This window comes from Alosa sapidissima, chromosome 10 (assembly GCF_018492685.1).
Source record: "Alosa sapidissima isolate fAloSap1 chromosome 10, fAloSap1.pri, whole genome shotgun sequence".
Taxonomy (NCBI): domain Eukaryota; kingdom Metazoa; phylum Chordata; class Actinopteri; order Clupeiformes; family Clupeidae; genus Alosa; species Alosa sapidissima.
The window spans coordinates 9,343,669-9,357,643 of NC_055966.1; the positions used below are offsets into that span (position 1 = coordinate 9,343,669).

General features: G+C 41.6%; 1 protein-coding gene and 1 long non-coding RNA gene across 4 annotated transcripts in view; one reads left to right on the forward strand and one right to left on the reverse strand.

The window, feature by feature from the left end:
* The window catches only part of LOC121721500 (inactive phospholipase C-like protein 2), a 42,065-nt gene extending 28,176 nt beyond the window's left edge, over positions 1-13,889 (forward strand). Inside the window, exons 4-7 of one of the 2 annotated variants that reach the window (XR_006034856.1) lie at positions 1,408-1,483; positions 9,818-9,927; positions 12,288-12,552; positions 12,593-13,889. Coding sequence is in view for 1 of the 2 variants with exons in the window: in XM_042108472.1 (XP_041964406.1) it covers positions 1,408-1,483; positions 9,818-9,927; positions 12,288-12,497 (396 nt within the window). In the remaining variant the exon portion in view is untranslated. Of the gene's footprint in view, positions 1-1,407; positions 1,484-9,817; positions 9,928-12,287 lie in introns of both variants that reach the window. The other variant, XM_042108472.1, reaches the window with a different exon arrangement.
* The window catches only part of LOC121721505, a 119,544-nt gene continuing 119,023 nt past the window's right edge, over positions 13,455-13,975 (reverse strand). For both annotated transcript variants that reach the window (XR_006034859.1, XR_006034857.1), the window contains one exon: positions 13,455-13,713. This is a non-coding gene — a long non-coding RNA (uncharacterized LOC121721505). The remainder of the gene's footprint in view (positions 13,714-13,975) is intronic.

Consider the following 13,975-nt stretch of genomic DNA (forward strand, 5'->3'; position numbering starts at 1 on the left):
ATTGCCCCCAATGTCCATACCACCGGGCACTGCTCCTACTACAGACTGTCACATAGAAATGTACTCCAAAGCCGTCCTCCTTTTTTCTGTGTTTTTCTCTCTTGGCAGACACTGAGGACACCGTGCCCTTTTAATACATGACCTTTTGGTTCTCTTAAGTCACTACGGGAATGTATAAATCAATTAGAGTGACATTCTTTGTATAAAGAGCCATACCTGTGGCACTAATGGGATGTAAAGTGGAGCAATGTGAGAATCACGCTGAAGTCCTTTCCAATTTTAGATTATACGTGCCTCCAGTGAAAACATAATGGCAGCAGTTCTTATCGATTGATAAATAGACTTAACACAGATACGGTAATTTAGATTGGCCTGACTAAATCAGTTGTGATTGTATTTCTGACAAACACATGCGGTAATTTTGCTTTAGTCCCAGAACCATTATGCTCAATTGGTTGGTAGGACATGCTTTGAGATGTTATTTTTGGGGCTTAAGAAGTGTAAACGGATTCCCAAGGCCTCTGGTTGTACGATAAGAACAACCATGGGAACTTAAAACAGTCTGGAGGTCAATAAAAGTGTGTGCAGTCAATTAAAGTGAAAAATAACCTTGGCAGATAAATGGCACTAACGGCAGTAAAAGTCCAGGCGATCCAACTGAAGCATAGCTCAAGGTGTCATTTCATAACAAGACTATAGTTATTTACACACATCCCTCTGTAGTTCTATCTTAGGAGGCTGTGGGGTGGATGCTTCTTTATTTTATTTATGATGTTATTACCAGATATGTGCCTCTGAAGTATCATCAGGAGGAAGTGAGAAGTCCAGAAACTGATTCTATTCTATTCTATTCATCTATTGATTCTGAAGCCATTTGTGCTCACGATTTAGCAGCCATTTTGTCAAGTCAAGTCAGTTTTATTTTTAAAGCGGTGTAGTCGCCAGCGTGCCCATGACATCAAGACATGACAAATACATTTAAAAAATAACAAATACAAAAAATGCTGGACGGAGCGGCGTAGTCGCCAACGTACCCGTGAGACCAAGACATACAAGACAGACAACAAAACAAATAAACAAATAAAAAGTGAAAAAAAAAAGAAAATATATTTAAAAAGGGGAAAGGTGATGTTAAAATTAGTCCAATTTCCAAACCAACTGAAAATGTCCAAGGGCAATGATGATCCGTGAAATTGTGAGCTTATACCACACAGCACTTGAATCTGATAACGTCCTTCGTGTTTCTGAACACTTCTGGTAACTAAGCTTTAAAAAAAAAAAACTACTATGCTCATCCTTTTCATATTTGAAAGGGATGCAGTGGTTATCTCAGGTCATTTTGTGAGTAGACATAATGGATTACATGATCCTGTCCAGTACACTAAATTCATGTTTTGTTTTTGGTAGATGATCCAGACCAGTAAAACACTATTGGAAAATTCTGAGGGGGTCTACGAGAGGATACTTCAAACTCAGAAAGCAGGTAAAAGATTGTGCATGTTTGTGTGTGTAGGCACATTTGTCCGTGTGTGACAGAGAGGGAGTGATCGTACATAGGGTAATGAATTTCAGGTGCAATTCTCATGTCTCAAAGAGCTAAACCATGAATGAGTTCACAGAAATATCAAAAGAGAACAAGATAATTATCCCTTGCTTGTTATGCAACTATTATTATGCACTGTTTTTTGTTCTACCTGTGTGAGGTTCTGCTTTGAGACATGTTTCAAACCGCTTCATTATCACTTCAATTAAGAGGTTTACAATGAAGCCTTAGTTTGCTAATATCCAAGTTTTTTTTTTTTTGAGGTTACCATGACATTCAGATATCAGTGATCAGATCTCTTTAGAACTTACATTGTCAATTGATTCTTGATGGTGGTGGTTTCTGACATATCAGTATAATTTGTTATGGTGCATGTGGTCGCATATCATAGCGTAAGACTCAATCAAGTTCTCTCCTCAACCACCAATTATACCAGGTGTAGTACAATTTGGTCTGTCTCCAAATGTCAGTAATACGGCTATTCATTGACTGCACTGAATGCATTGAGTGCACTTCATCTGGGTGTTAATATTGCATTTGTAAGCTTTTCAATGGTGCTAGAATCTAGGCTCAATGAAATATCAGAGTTCTTTCACTGTTCAGTCATTGACATAGTGTGGGTTTGGCTCCAAAGGACACACTGAAGGCTGCACTGAAGTTAATGGTGGTTCAAAAAAGAAAAGAGATCCATGTACATTTTCAGACATATCTATTTAAAATACATGTTATATCATACTCAATTGCATATATGGATCTTGCTTCCATACATACCCAGAAATCAAATCCTTGCATTTAAAAGGGTGGCTTTGATTCATGGGAATTGCTTATGGATGAGCAGTCTTCTCAAGTTTCTGCTTTCAAAATGGCATGAATGTTCCATTTTACTGGTCTTGCTGTCTTCTCATTCTAAAGCCTCGTGGATAAGCAAGCTGAGCCAGTTGTTATGAGGCTCAGTATTTATTGATTTGCAGGTGGTGGCCACATAAAATATTCATCCGCTGTTGTCCTGGCACATCGGCAAAGAAAATGGGACGTGCCTTGAACGGATCACACATTGTAAATCAAACTCCCTACGCAGTTTAGTTTACCCCTCTCTCCCACTCTCTCTCTCTCTCTCTCTCTTCCTTTTCCCCAAAAACATGTGCTGCCAGGTCTTTATTGTAGAATATGCATGAAAAAAGATGTTAAGTGTTAAAGAAAAATGTTAAGGTGACCAGGCAAATAAAATGGGACGTCCCTTGAATGGATCACATATTGTAAATCAAACTCGCTATGCAGTTTAGTTTACCACTCACTTTCTCTCTTAATTTTTCCCACAAACATGTGCTTTCAGGTCTTTCATGTAGAATATGCAAGACAAAAAAGTTAAATGTAAAAGAAAAATGACCAGAATGAATGAAATCCATCAGGTGTAACCCTCTTCTATCTATATGTTTTGCTTAAAAAAAGCGAAGCGACTGCAAAAGACTTCAAAGTGACATTCATGTGAATGATCATGTGATGTAAAGAAATAAGTAAACAGGTTGTTCCCACTAGGCATCAATCTAGATGTGCATTCCGAGGTATGTTAATAAATCTATATACCGCAATGTACAAAGAGATTACCATTAACATTCACCGTCAGGACTGTTAGCAAGGGGGAGAAGTGGACCAGCACCCCATGGAAACCCAACAAATACAAAGTTCTGAATAATCCATCAAAACTGCCCACAGAGAAAAATGTCTCAAGGTATCAACTTTCTCTTTCATTTGCTCTCTCTTTAGTATTGTGTGTGCGTGCGTGTGTGTGTGCATGAGCAAGTGAGCAAACTCCAAAAACCAAACAAGGCCCACATTATATAATTACAGATCAACATAGGCCTTTGATTACGCTCACGTATTTTAGAACCGGAAAGCCACACTTCATTCCATCCGCCCTAAAGGATGGCAGAGATTTCAGCCCCTACAACTGCTATGTCGATATCTTGTTACCTCGGGAGATTAAATTGTTACCATATACTTATGACCTTATCTAATCACTCACTGCATTTTAAAGCCAAGCCACTGCATTTAAAGCTGACCATCCGTGAATAACAGATGCTGACAAATCAGGTCTGTGCAGCTGTGTACCAATGCCGATGGATAAACCTAAACTGTGTGACTCAGATGTAGAACTGTAGGAGGATTTAATCACATCCTGATAGTATAATAGACAAAATAGTAGATAATCAAAAAAACACGCAGGAAAACAACATGCAGCTAAAAATAACTTTCTAAATACTACCTGATGCTAGAAAATGGGGTGTATGTGTGTGTGTGTGTGTGTGGGGGGGGGGGGGGTTGATTAGCAAAACACTTCATTGAAGTGTTAATGAGTCTACTATTATGCATGTATTATTATTTATATTATATATATATATTCCATGTTTCTACCACATTGTCTTGCCACCTATTGTCATGTGCCAGTGTAGTTTTCAGTCAGAACAAACATATTGGTCAAGAGAAAATCAACATTAAATCAATATTTGCCAAGGGGTAAGAATAATTTTGTTATAGATGCTATATTATAGAACTATATTTTGTTATAGAACTATATGTATATATAGTATCTATAACAAAATTGTCACTGTGTGACAATGTGTTTTTTTGCTGCCGGCTAGTCAAAACTCCCAAGTTGTTACAGGCTGTCAATTCTATCAATGCAATCCTAAAGTTTAGTGTAGCTGCAGGTTAGTTGGGAAATTAAAGCTAGTCGCAAAGCAGGCAGCTTTAAATTGCAGTAATATAAAATGACCAAATAAAGGCAACCGATCACATCCTAATCTACCTAATTTGCAGTTTTAGCATCTGCAAGTTTCCATTCTATCCAGGAAAATGTATAGGCCTAGGCTACAGTGTTTAATCATAATTTTGAAAAGACCTACACACATCATCAAAATGTTTTCCTGATTTCATTATAATAATGCAAATACTGCAAGTAAAATCCCAAGAAATATGAATTTTTATGTTTTCACTGAAACTTTTCAGCAGACATTAAGATGCTACAATGGGATGATTCTGAAATATTTTTGCTGTTCTAGGCTGGTTATCAAAATAAACAAGCCAATGAGTCTAAATTAGTGCCTCAATCCAAACAGAAAAATATGCTTTATATATATTAAAACATCAAAACACTCATTCCTAATTCTGACATCTGTCAGAAGTGACTGTCAGTGTGGTAGGCTACTATGAGTATGAAATACAGAAAAAAATGAATCATCATTTTCATATAATCATTTTATCATAGTGAGTCCAATAGGGTTAATATTGCTTACATTTTAAGTGAAAGTTATCATTGTTATCATAACATTGTGCTATAAAATAGAAGTTAAGGTATTTTGCCTTAGTATGACCGATTGTCATTTTGTGGGCAGTACTAAGGCAGAATACAGTAACTTCCAAAAAAGGGTCAAAGATCAAATTTGAGTTCAAATTTTTTTGTAGATAGATTAATACAGGTAAACACTACAAAATGTGAAAATTACAATATTATACCTATTACTCAATTGTCAGGACATTTAAGATAACTTTAAAGTCATTTTTCTCAGTTTCACACTCTGGTGAGTTAAGGTCTTTTGCCTTAGTAGGGCAACATTGTATGGTTTAATGGTCCAATGATGCCTATTGGGGCAGGTCTCTATGCACACTGCCTGATCTTTTCCTCCAGAATCTCAGTGTAGCCTCTTGCTTTAGTGTTACCGCTTACCTTGAGAAGGTCACCAGGTCCCCTGGTTGAAAAACATCCCAAAAGAATGCTTTTCTAACCCCCACATTCAAAATGGACATGGTGTCATTGGAATGTAATGCTTCTTTTTTTATGCCAATCTCAGGCCATGTCCCTAGGTCAAAACAAATTCAGCGAAAGCTAAATTAGGTGTGCCCTTATAAAGGTTCAGCTGAGTTGTACATGTTTGGAGAAGAGTGATCCATGATCAGCATCCAAGATGACCAAGTGGTCCATTTTTAGATGGAGTGAACATTTCAACCACCAAAACACCATCCACAATGTGGAGAATGGCTATAGAAATGTATTCGTTTTGGGTGTTTTTCAGACAATGGGACCTGGTGAACTTCTCAAAGTAAACAGTAACACTAAAACAAGCAAATTGAGAATTTTGGAGGAGAAGATCAGGCTGTCTGCCGAGAGATCTGCCCCAATAGGCAGCATTGGACCATTAAACCACACAATGATCCAAAACATACAGCTAAACAAAGCAAGAAATGGTTAACCGAGAACAATACCAACATTTTAGAGTGGCCCAGCCATAGTCCAGACCTCAATCCGTCAAAAAAGTGAGCACAAGGCCAGAGGGAAGGCAAATAATCGCTTTTGACTAAAAACCCAGATTGCTGTTAAAAAGGTGCAGTCTATAATCATTGTGGAGACATGGAGAGGCTTGGTAGGTATTATAAGAACCATTTTGAGAGCTGTGAATGCAAATATAGATGTTTCCATTGATTATTTAAAAAGGGTATTAGTGTTAATTTTGTCATCTATTTTTAATTTAGTCTTAGTCTTAGTCTTGTGACGAAATGTCCTTTTTAGTCTTTGTCATATTTAGTCATTCAAATATCATTTTTGTTAGTCAAGTTTTAGTCTAGTTTTAGTCAAAAGAAAACTAAAGGTATCTTAGTCTTAGTCAGTTTTAGTCAACACATTTTAGTCTTTTTTTTATAACAAATTATTTCTGATTACCATTTGAGTCAAATAGTGTTTCACACATCTCAATTTTCCAACAATATTGTGTGTCCACAAGGCTCGTGGACACACGACTCGACTCGTCTGTTATAATTACTCATTCTGATTTTTTGTCAGTCAGTATGTTTACATGCACAGGTAAGTCGAGCTACAGTTATAGCTCGGCTGGGATTTGACCATAGACAGTAAAAGATTTGACTGGACCACTGTCATATTCGTAGACCAGTGTTTCTCAAAGTGTGGTCCGGGGATCACTGGTGGTCCGCAAGCTATCCCAAGTAGTCCGCGAGCAGACGTGGTAAAATATAATATAGATGAGTTGTTTGCAATATTGAACCAACTTGTATGTAAAAACAGTTCTGTAACACTGTCTATGTAAGATATGCCAGTTTAAATCATACAGTATGAATCCACACAATAAGCAAAGTGCAAAGACAATAAGCAAAGTGGTTCAGTGAGTAGGCCTATTGTGTAGGCCTACTCACTGAACTATATTATAGGCTACTGTTGAAGTAGGTCTAATCTTTTTTTTTTTTTTTTTAGCTAGGGTTAGTTAAGTGGTCCTGAAACTGAAAAAGTTTGAGAAACACTGTCATAGGCCAAAGTATTAATGTTTTACTCCGCCTCGCTAGATGGCGATATGTGCCCAAACACAACACATTCCCCAAACAGACTCTCCATCTTAGCCATAGCTAACTTGCTAGCGAACTTTCCATATTAGCTTACTTGCTAGCAAACTTTGCATCATCAGTCTAACTAGTTAAATAGTTGACATTACATGATGAACATTTTCGTATGGACATTCTGGGGGATGTTAATTTGTATAAGAGAAGCTTCAACTTCTGGGTATGTAGCATTGTGGCATAAAGCTTAGGTAGTTAGCTTGCTAACTCCAGTGTTCTTGTTCTATGTAGTTTCGTGTTGCAGCCACAGGGTTGCAGCAACAGCACGTAGACTAGCCTACAGGAAAGCTGTTGCGTATGAACTCATTCGGAATATTTTGAAAACATAACAGCTAGATATTCTGTCTTCTTATTTTGTAGACGAAAATTAAGAGAGATTTTATCTTAGTTTTTATTTCATGCAAAACATTTTAGTCTCGTCTTTTTTCGTCAACAATAATGCATCTTAAGATAGTCTTAGTCTAGCCTGACGAGCCAGACCCACATTAAAATGTAGGGTCTGGACACTCACCGTTCGCAGTGCTCAATCCGAGGGGCGGGATAATCAGTTGTCTTTCAAATTCCCTCTGCACGCAATAGGACAGCGGCAGCGCTATGAGTCCCATGCGTTTCCCACCAGCGGAGCTAGTTGGCTAGTTCAAACGTTTGCCAACTTAATAAAAGCTTAACTCGTGTCACACTGTTCGCCAGCAGCAACATCCATCTTATTTGTTTTCAAGTAGCAGGGAATTCAAGCCAAACCGTTGCAACTCTGCCATCAATCATTATGTTAAGCCCACCTAACGACTCTATACACGATTTCATTGGCCTGATTAAGTTTCGATTTCTGGAGCTCACAAGCCAACGGAGAGTTGCTAGACTAGCCCTGGCAGCAAATGTAATTTGCTGCCGCTAGGGGCGCGTCTAGATTTCTAGGCTAGTCTTAGTCAGTGTTTCAGGACATTACTGCCGTCTCGTCATCGTCTCGTCTTAGTCATGAAAAAAAAGGTCGTTGACGAACATATTTCCTCTCGTCTCGTCTGACGAAATTAACACTAAAGGGTATGAATAATTTTGGACACGCCATTTTTCATAAAAATGAAAATGCTTATTTTTTTGATTCCATGTTTCTACCACATTGTCGTACAACCTTTTGACATGTGGTAGTGTCATTTTCAGTCAGAACAAACATATTGATAAAGAGAAAATCAACATTGAATCAATATTTGCCAGGGGTATGAATAATTTTGTTCTTAACTGTATATATACTGTATATATATATATATATATACATTACCGGTCAAAAGTTTGGGGTCACTTAGCATAGCTGTGTGTGTGGAACGTTAGTAAACCTCACTCCCCGACGCCTCAAGAGCAGTGCTGGCATGAAAGCTAGCAGCCTGGGCTTTTTGCTCGATTATCAGCACGCTTGACTCCCGATCCGAGGTGCTGCTGTTTCGCAGGTTTGAGTCCGGGCGTGTGCAGGGCTGAATCGCACAGGTTCAACATAACGCAGGTTACATATATATATATATATATATATATATATATATATATATAAAGTGTATATAGAGGCATGTGAGCATGTACATGTATATATTCGTCAGTGGGCCAACATCCAGGGCTCAAAAAGCAGGATGTGATTAGCCTCAGCATTTCACCATACAGTATATCAGACTTGTAGTGGTTGTCAAAGGGCATAGGCCTGTGTTCTTGCCGTTTGCCACCACTGAGGCGTTGGCAGAGGGGCTTGAGTTTTTAAAACACAGCTGAGCACAGGCTGACAATACAGGCTTTCCCACAAGCCCTCTACAGCACTGCACGTTGCTAGGCAACAGCTACAGTGAAGAGGAGTGAGGCTCTTGCTGTGCGTGTGCCACCGCTTGCCATCTTCAGGACAGTCACGCGTCATTAGAAACAACAGTGTCCGCCCGCGCTGGACTGTTGAGAGGTGCCCCTATCTGGTGCCAGTCCCCAGGCCCTCAAATAAAGCCACTCCATCAGAGAGAGAGGGAGAGCAAAAGAGAGAGAGAGAGAGAGAGAGAGAGAGGCCTCAGTTGATGCTGCCGTTTGGTCTCTCCGTCGACAGCCTGTTGGATGGAACTCTTGAAGTCAGTTCTACTGAGAACAGGATGGCAGTAGGGTTGTTTAAAAGGAAAGAGGGGGGGGGAGAGGAAGCAGTGGGGGGAAGCAAGAGCTTGGCTGGTGACAAATCCGCCCTCTGTTCCATGCTAATGCAGTATAAAAGGATTTTATGTCTGATGTGCCCACGCCTCTCTCCTTGTACGGGGGACATTTTGATTTCTCTCTCTCTCTCTCTCTCTCTCGCTCCCCTACTTTTTCCTCTATCCCTCTTTCTTATTCTCTGTTTCACCTTTTACTCCCGTTGTCTTGGACACCTGTTTCCTTGCGGTGTCATTTCCACTTACAATCCTCATTTGCAACACAGTGCTTAAGGAAAGAACTGACTTATTCAATTTCACCTGGCACCCCTAACAGGTATTGGTCTGGATACAAAACATCAAACACTGCCAAGTGAAGCAGGTCCACATGTCACAATAAGAACATCCTTATCTGGTACCTCACTGTGTGCCCCCTTCTCACCTAACCCATGTCAGAATAATTGGCTGAGCATCACATGATCAAGCTTAGGGAAGGTCATGCTAGGGTGTACATTTCATTAGTCTTGAAAACTCACAGGATTCTTTCATATAGCTTTGATCTTAATTTTGATTCAATCCTTCAAAGGATCTCTCCCGGGAGTCAACAGTGCGTGATGAGAGATCCTGATCCCATGTGTAGGGCAAAGATGAAGATGGGAGAAAACAAACTCTCCGATGTCAAAGGCCACTGGGAGAAAATAGCTAACTCTGTCCCCGTATGTGATTTCTTTAGCCATGGAGTTCCATGAGAACCTACATGACCTGGCCCTGAAGGAGGGCCTAAAAGGCCGAAAGCTGCACAAGTCTGTGGAGAGCTTCACCTGGAACATCACCATCCTTAAGGTACGGCCACGCAGGCCCCCAGTCCATCCAGTCTCATTGCACCATCACTCATCGTTCAAGTCAAGTCAATTTTATTTGTATAGCACATTTAACATGCACAGAGTGCAACCCAAAGCGCTCCACATATAAGACATTGTCATTGACACATAGACTAACAAAGACAATAGCGGACGGAGCGGCGTAGTCGCCCGCGTACCCGTGACACCAAGACATAGAACTACTTTTAAGAAATAGCAAACGCAAAAGATGCCAGAAGGAGCGGCGTAGGCGCCAGCGTACCCGTGACACCAAGACATACAAGACAGACAACAAACAAATTAATAAATAAAATTAAAAAAAAATAAAAATAGAATTAGTCCAATTTCCAACCGGCTGAAAATGTCCAGGGGCAATGATGACTCGCGTGAAACTGCGCACAGCTGTGTCTCCACAACCGATGCAACGCCAACAAAGTTCTTTACACTCACTGGCAGTCTGGAGATAACATGAACGTTAGGCCTTGTTGTGTGGAGATCACTGGAAGCATACCAGTCCGAAAGTCGTGGGCGATCTTGTAGATCAGCAACTCGGTGGACTTATAACAGCGACAGTTTGTTGGTCCGTAATGCAGAGTTCTTCAACGTTAACGTTAACGTTAGTCGGCTCAATCCAGACTCCAGGCAGTTGGCATGGCAGCTCACAGGTCAGAAACAGCTTGGCGGCCTCGGCAGATCTTTCGCAGTAGCTCCAGCTGCTGTCCCGAGAAATCCCCTCGACCAGACAGCGAAGTGCAGCACCGGCTCACAGATGGATGGGAAGGATGTAAGAGGCCCAGGGCAAAAGCTAGCCATAGCAAGCTCCCAATGGACAGACGTTAACAACATCAGCCGACTTGAAAGCAGTAAAAAGGACTAAGAGAATAACACGAAAACTATCAAAAATAACGTAAATAAAGAGAGAAAACATTTAACTAGACAAATCAATACAAAAAATGAAATTACATTCAATTACGAACATTACATAAAAACAAACAAAAACATGATGCCAGACGGAGCGGCGTGTCTCGCCAGCGTCCCCGTAACCTAGCAACCAGATGTTCATGTACTGTTTACCGATAAGCTATCGGGCTCCACCGACCATTTCAAAAACCTTTCCTTTTTTCACCCCTTCTCCAAAATCGCTAGAGGTAATTATAAGCCACTGACCTTCAACATATTTATTCGTGATATTTGCATGTGGTAATTAAGATGGCAGCATGATACGTTATGCTTTCTTGCCGTAATTAATGAATCTGTCCCCGGATAATAGAGTGTGTCCTGCCGAAAGGGTCGCCAAACCACGGAGATTATTATTACACCCAGGTCGCTCGGTCACCTCTGAGCACCGCCACCTCTGAGTGCCCCTCCAGGCTATAGACCTGCTGCCGCCTCGCAATCATGACCCGCTCCAGTGCCCAGGGTGGCGTCCTGCATAGTAACTAGTATTCAACAGAGCGGGTCCTGAACAGCCCCTGAGCTCAGAGATTCAGCCACCTGATAGTTACAGTATGTTTGTTATAGTATGAATAACGTGCATGGTGGGGAATATCATTATCCTGAACAAAATTTAATTCAAATGTTGTCACCTTGAGTTGGAGAGTACTGTATGTGGTCAGGTGTGTGCTGACATCTGGTTGTGAGTGAACCCTGGCGCGCTTGGCTGCCGCTACTCCCTGGACATGCTATGTTTATGTGTGCCCTCTCCATACTATCTGCCTGTCACCTTTGTTGTTTTGAATATTTATACACCGTGCATTTCTACAAACTTTACCTAGTTTGTGTGTGTGTGTGTGTGTGTTTCCCCCCAAAGACTTGCATTAGCACATGTTGGCATCATGCCAGCATCGACTGTGGCTGAGGCAAGGGTCACCACTGTTGTGGCCGACATGGGAAGGCTCGCAGACTCGCCTTTCCATTGCCCTGACAGCCCACTGATTCGATCAAGGGCCTTATTTCCTCCATCTTTTCCTGTGCATCAGGCGTGTGTGTGTGTGTGTGTGTGTGTGTGTGTGTATATCTGACCCCTCCGTGGCACCATACACCAGACAGCTCTGACCGCTGCCCTACGGGCTCAGCCTGTTCCAGCAGCTGCTCAATCGTTCCCAGTCACTCCCTCACTCTCTCTTTTCAGTGCTATTTTCTTTTCTGTTTGTCCATCTCTCTTTCTCTTCCCCATGCTGTCTCCCTCACCGACAGGTCCTTTTGCTGGATGTATGTGTTTTTTTTCTGTGCAGTCTCTCACTATCGCACTTCTTCGCTATCACTCACGTTCCATGTCTGTCTTGCTCTGTCCCTCATTTGCTGTTTATTCTCTCTCTCACTGTCTGTCTTTCTCTTGTCCAGGGCCAGGCTGACCTCCTGAAACACGCTCGCAGTGAAGTGCTGGAGAACCTTAAGCAGATCCATTACGCCGCTCTCACCTGCCAGCTCGCCAAGGGCGGCGGCATGGGGGGGGGCTCCAGCAGAGGATCCGAAAGCCGCGTTCGCCGCAGCCTTCAGGTCATCCCCGAGAAGGAGCAGAGCCAAGAAAACATCACGGACGAGGAGAACTGACCGCGACGAAGCGAAAGAGAAAGGGGAGAAAAAGAGAAGCGCGGGAAGAGAGAGAAGCGGGAAGAGAGCGACGTCTGCTCCTCCGTCTGCTCCTCCGTCTGCTCCTCCGTCCTCTGATCCATCAGTGTCTGCCCCCCCACCCCGTTCTTCCCACCCGCCCACTCCTCGCTTAAGCCCCTCGGAGAAGCCGATTCCCGGTTAGGTGGGAGTGCCGCTGGCCAGCGGCAGCATCGGTCACAGAGTGACGGTGTCCGTGGCGCGTTAAAGCAGAGCCCTCATGAAAAGAAGCTCAGCAGCCCTCCACGCCATGATTTCATGGGAGAGGGGGGGAAAGAAGCACAAAACAGAGTGATTTTATATATGGGAGAGGTTGCAAACAGGAACAGTGAATGTACCAGGAAGCTGAGTGAGAACAGAGCTGTTTACAAATTAAACGATGAACCATGTTCTTTCTGCCAAAATAATCTGCGAGTTTGGGTGTGTATATAGATGCGTGCGTGCGTGAGTTTGTGTGGGTGTTTGTGTGTATGCGTCTGTGCATGTACATAAAATGTATATGTAAATGGAGATACATGTTACCTTTTTTGGAAATGTGCATCATTTTATTGGGTAAGATTTTATTTTGATAAAAGAGAGATTGTTGTCCTATAAAAATGGATTTATTGTTTGTCTGTACAGAAGGGCTAAGGGGGGAGGGGGACGGACATTTTTAATGAAGTTTATTCCGTTAAGTGATCCTTGACCTGTGATGGTATTGAGAGGGGCTCTGTTCAGCTGTGGAAACATATATTTGAGAATTACGGGGGTCAAGGATGGCAGAGTTTCTAGACCCCAACCAGCAGCCATTGTGAAAAAGGGCAGAGGCTGTGGCTTGCTTCAAAGCATTGTTCTCTAATTTGCTGTTGGTCCTTGAAGATTAAAAGATTAAAAGTGATATGGTGTAAATGCTTCTTAGTCATTCCTGGTCAAATAGTAACCCTATTGATACTGTAAAAAAAAAAAAAAAAAAAAGACAATAGTGCCTCGTTGCTACAGTTTCCAAGGAAGGGTTTGGGAAAGAAAGGAGGGCGGTTTTCCCTATCCTCTCCTTCCCACTGATGCTCAGCGTACCTTGTAATGCCGGATGCCTCTTCTGTCCAGTTTGCTTCTAGTTCCATTCTTGTGACTGCACGTCCTACGGTTATTCTCAATGCTTAGAGGCATAAACTGGATAAGTCTATTAAAAAAAGAAAAAAAAAAGAAACAGAGGGGGAAAAGGCATTCATAAATTTCAGTGCTGTGACAGTTGGTGTATTTATAACTGTAGTTAACTGTTTATACTGCTGGGGGGGGGGTTAGCTTTTAACCAGACAACCAGGTTTTGTTCTAATATGTTAACCCAAGAGCTCAGAAATAAACCATGTCAAAGAAACTCTCGTGGTGTCTTGTCTCCATAGAATTTAACACAACCTGCAAGCCCCACTTGGTTAAAAGAGGTT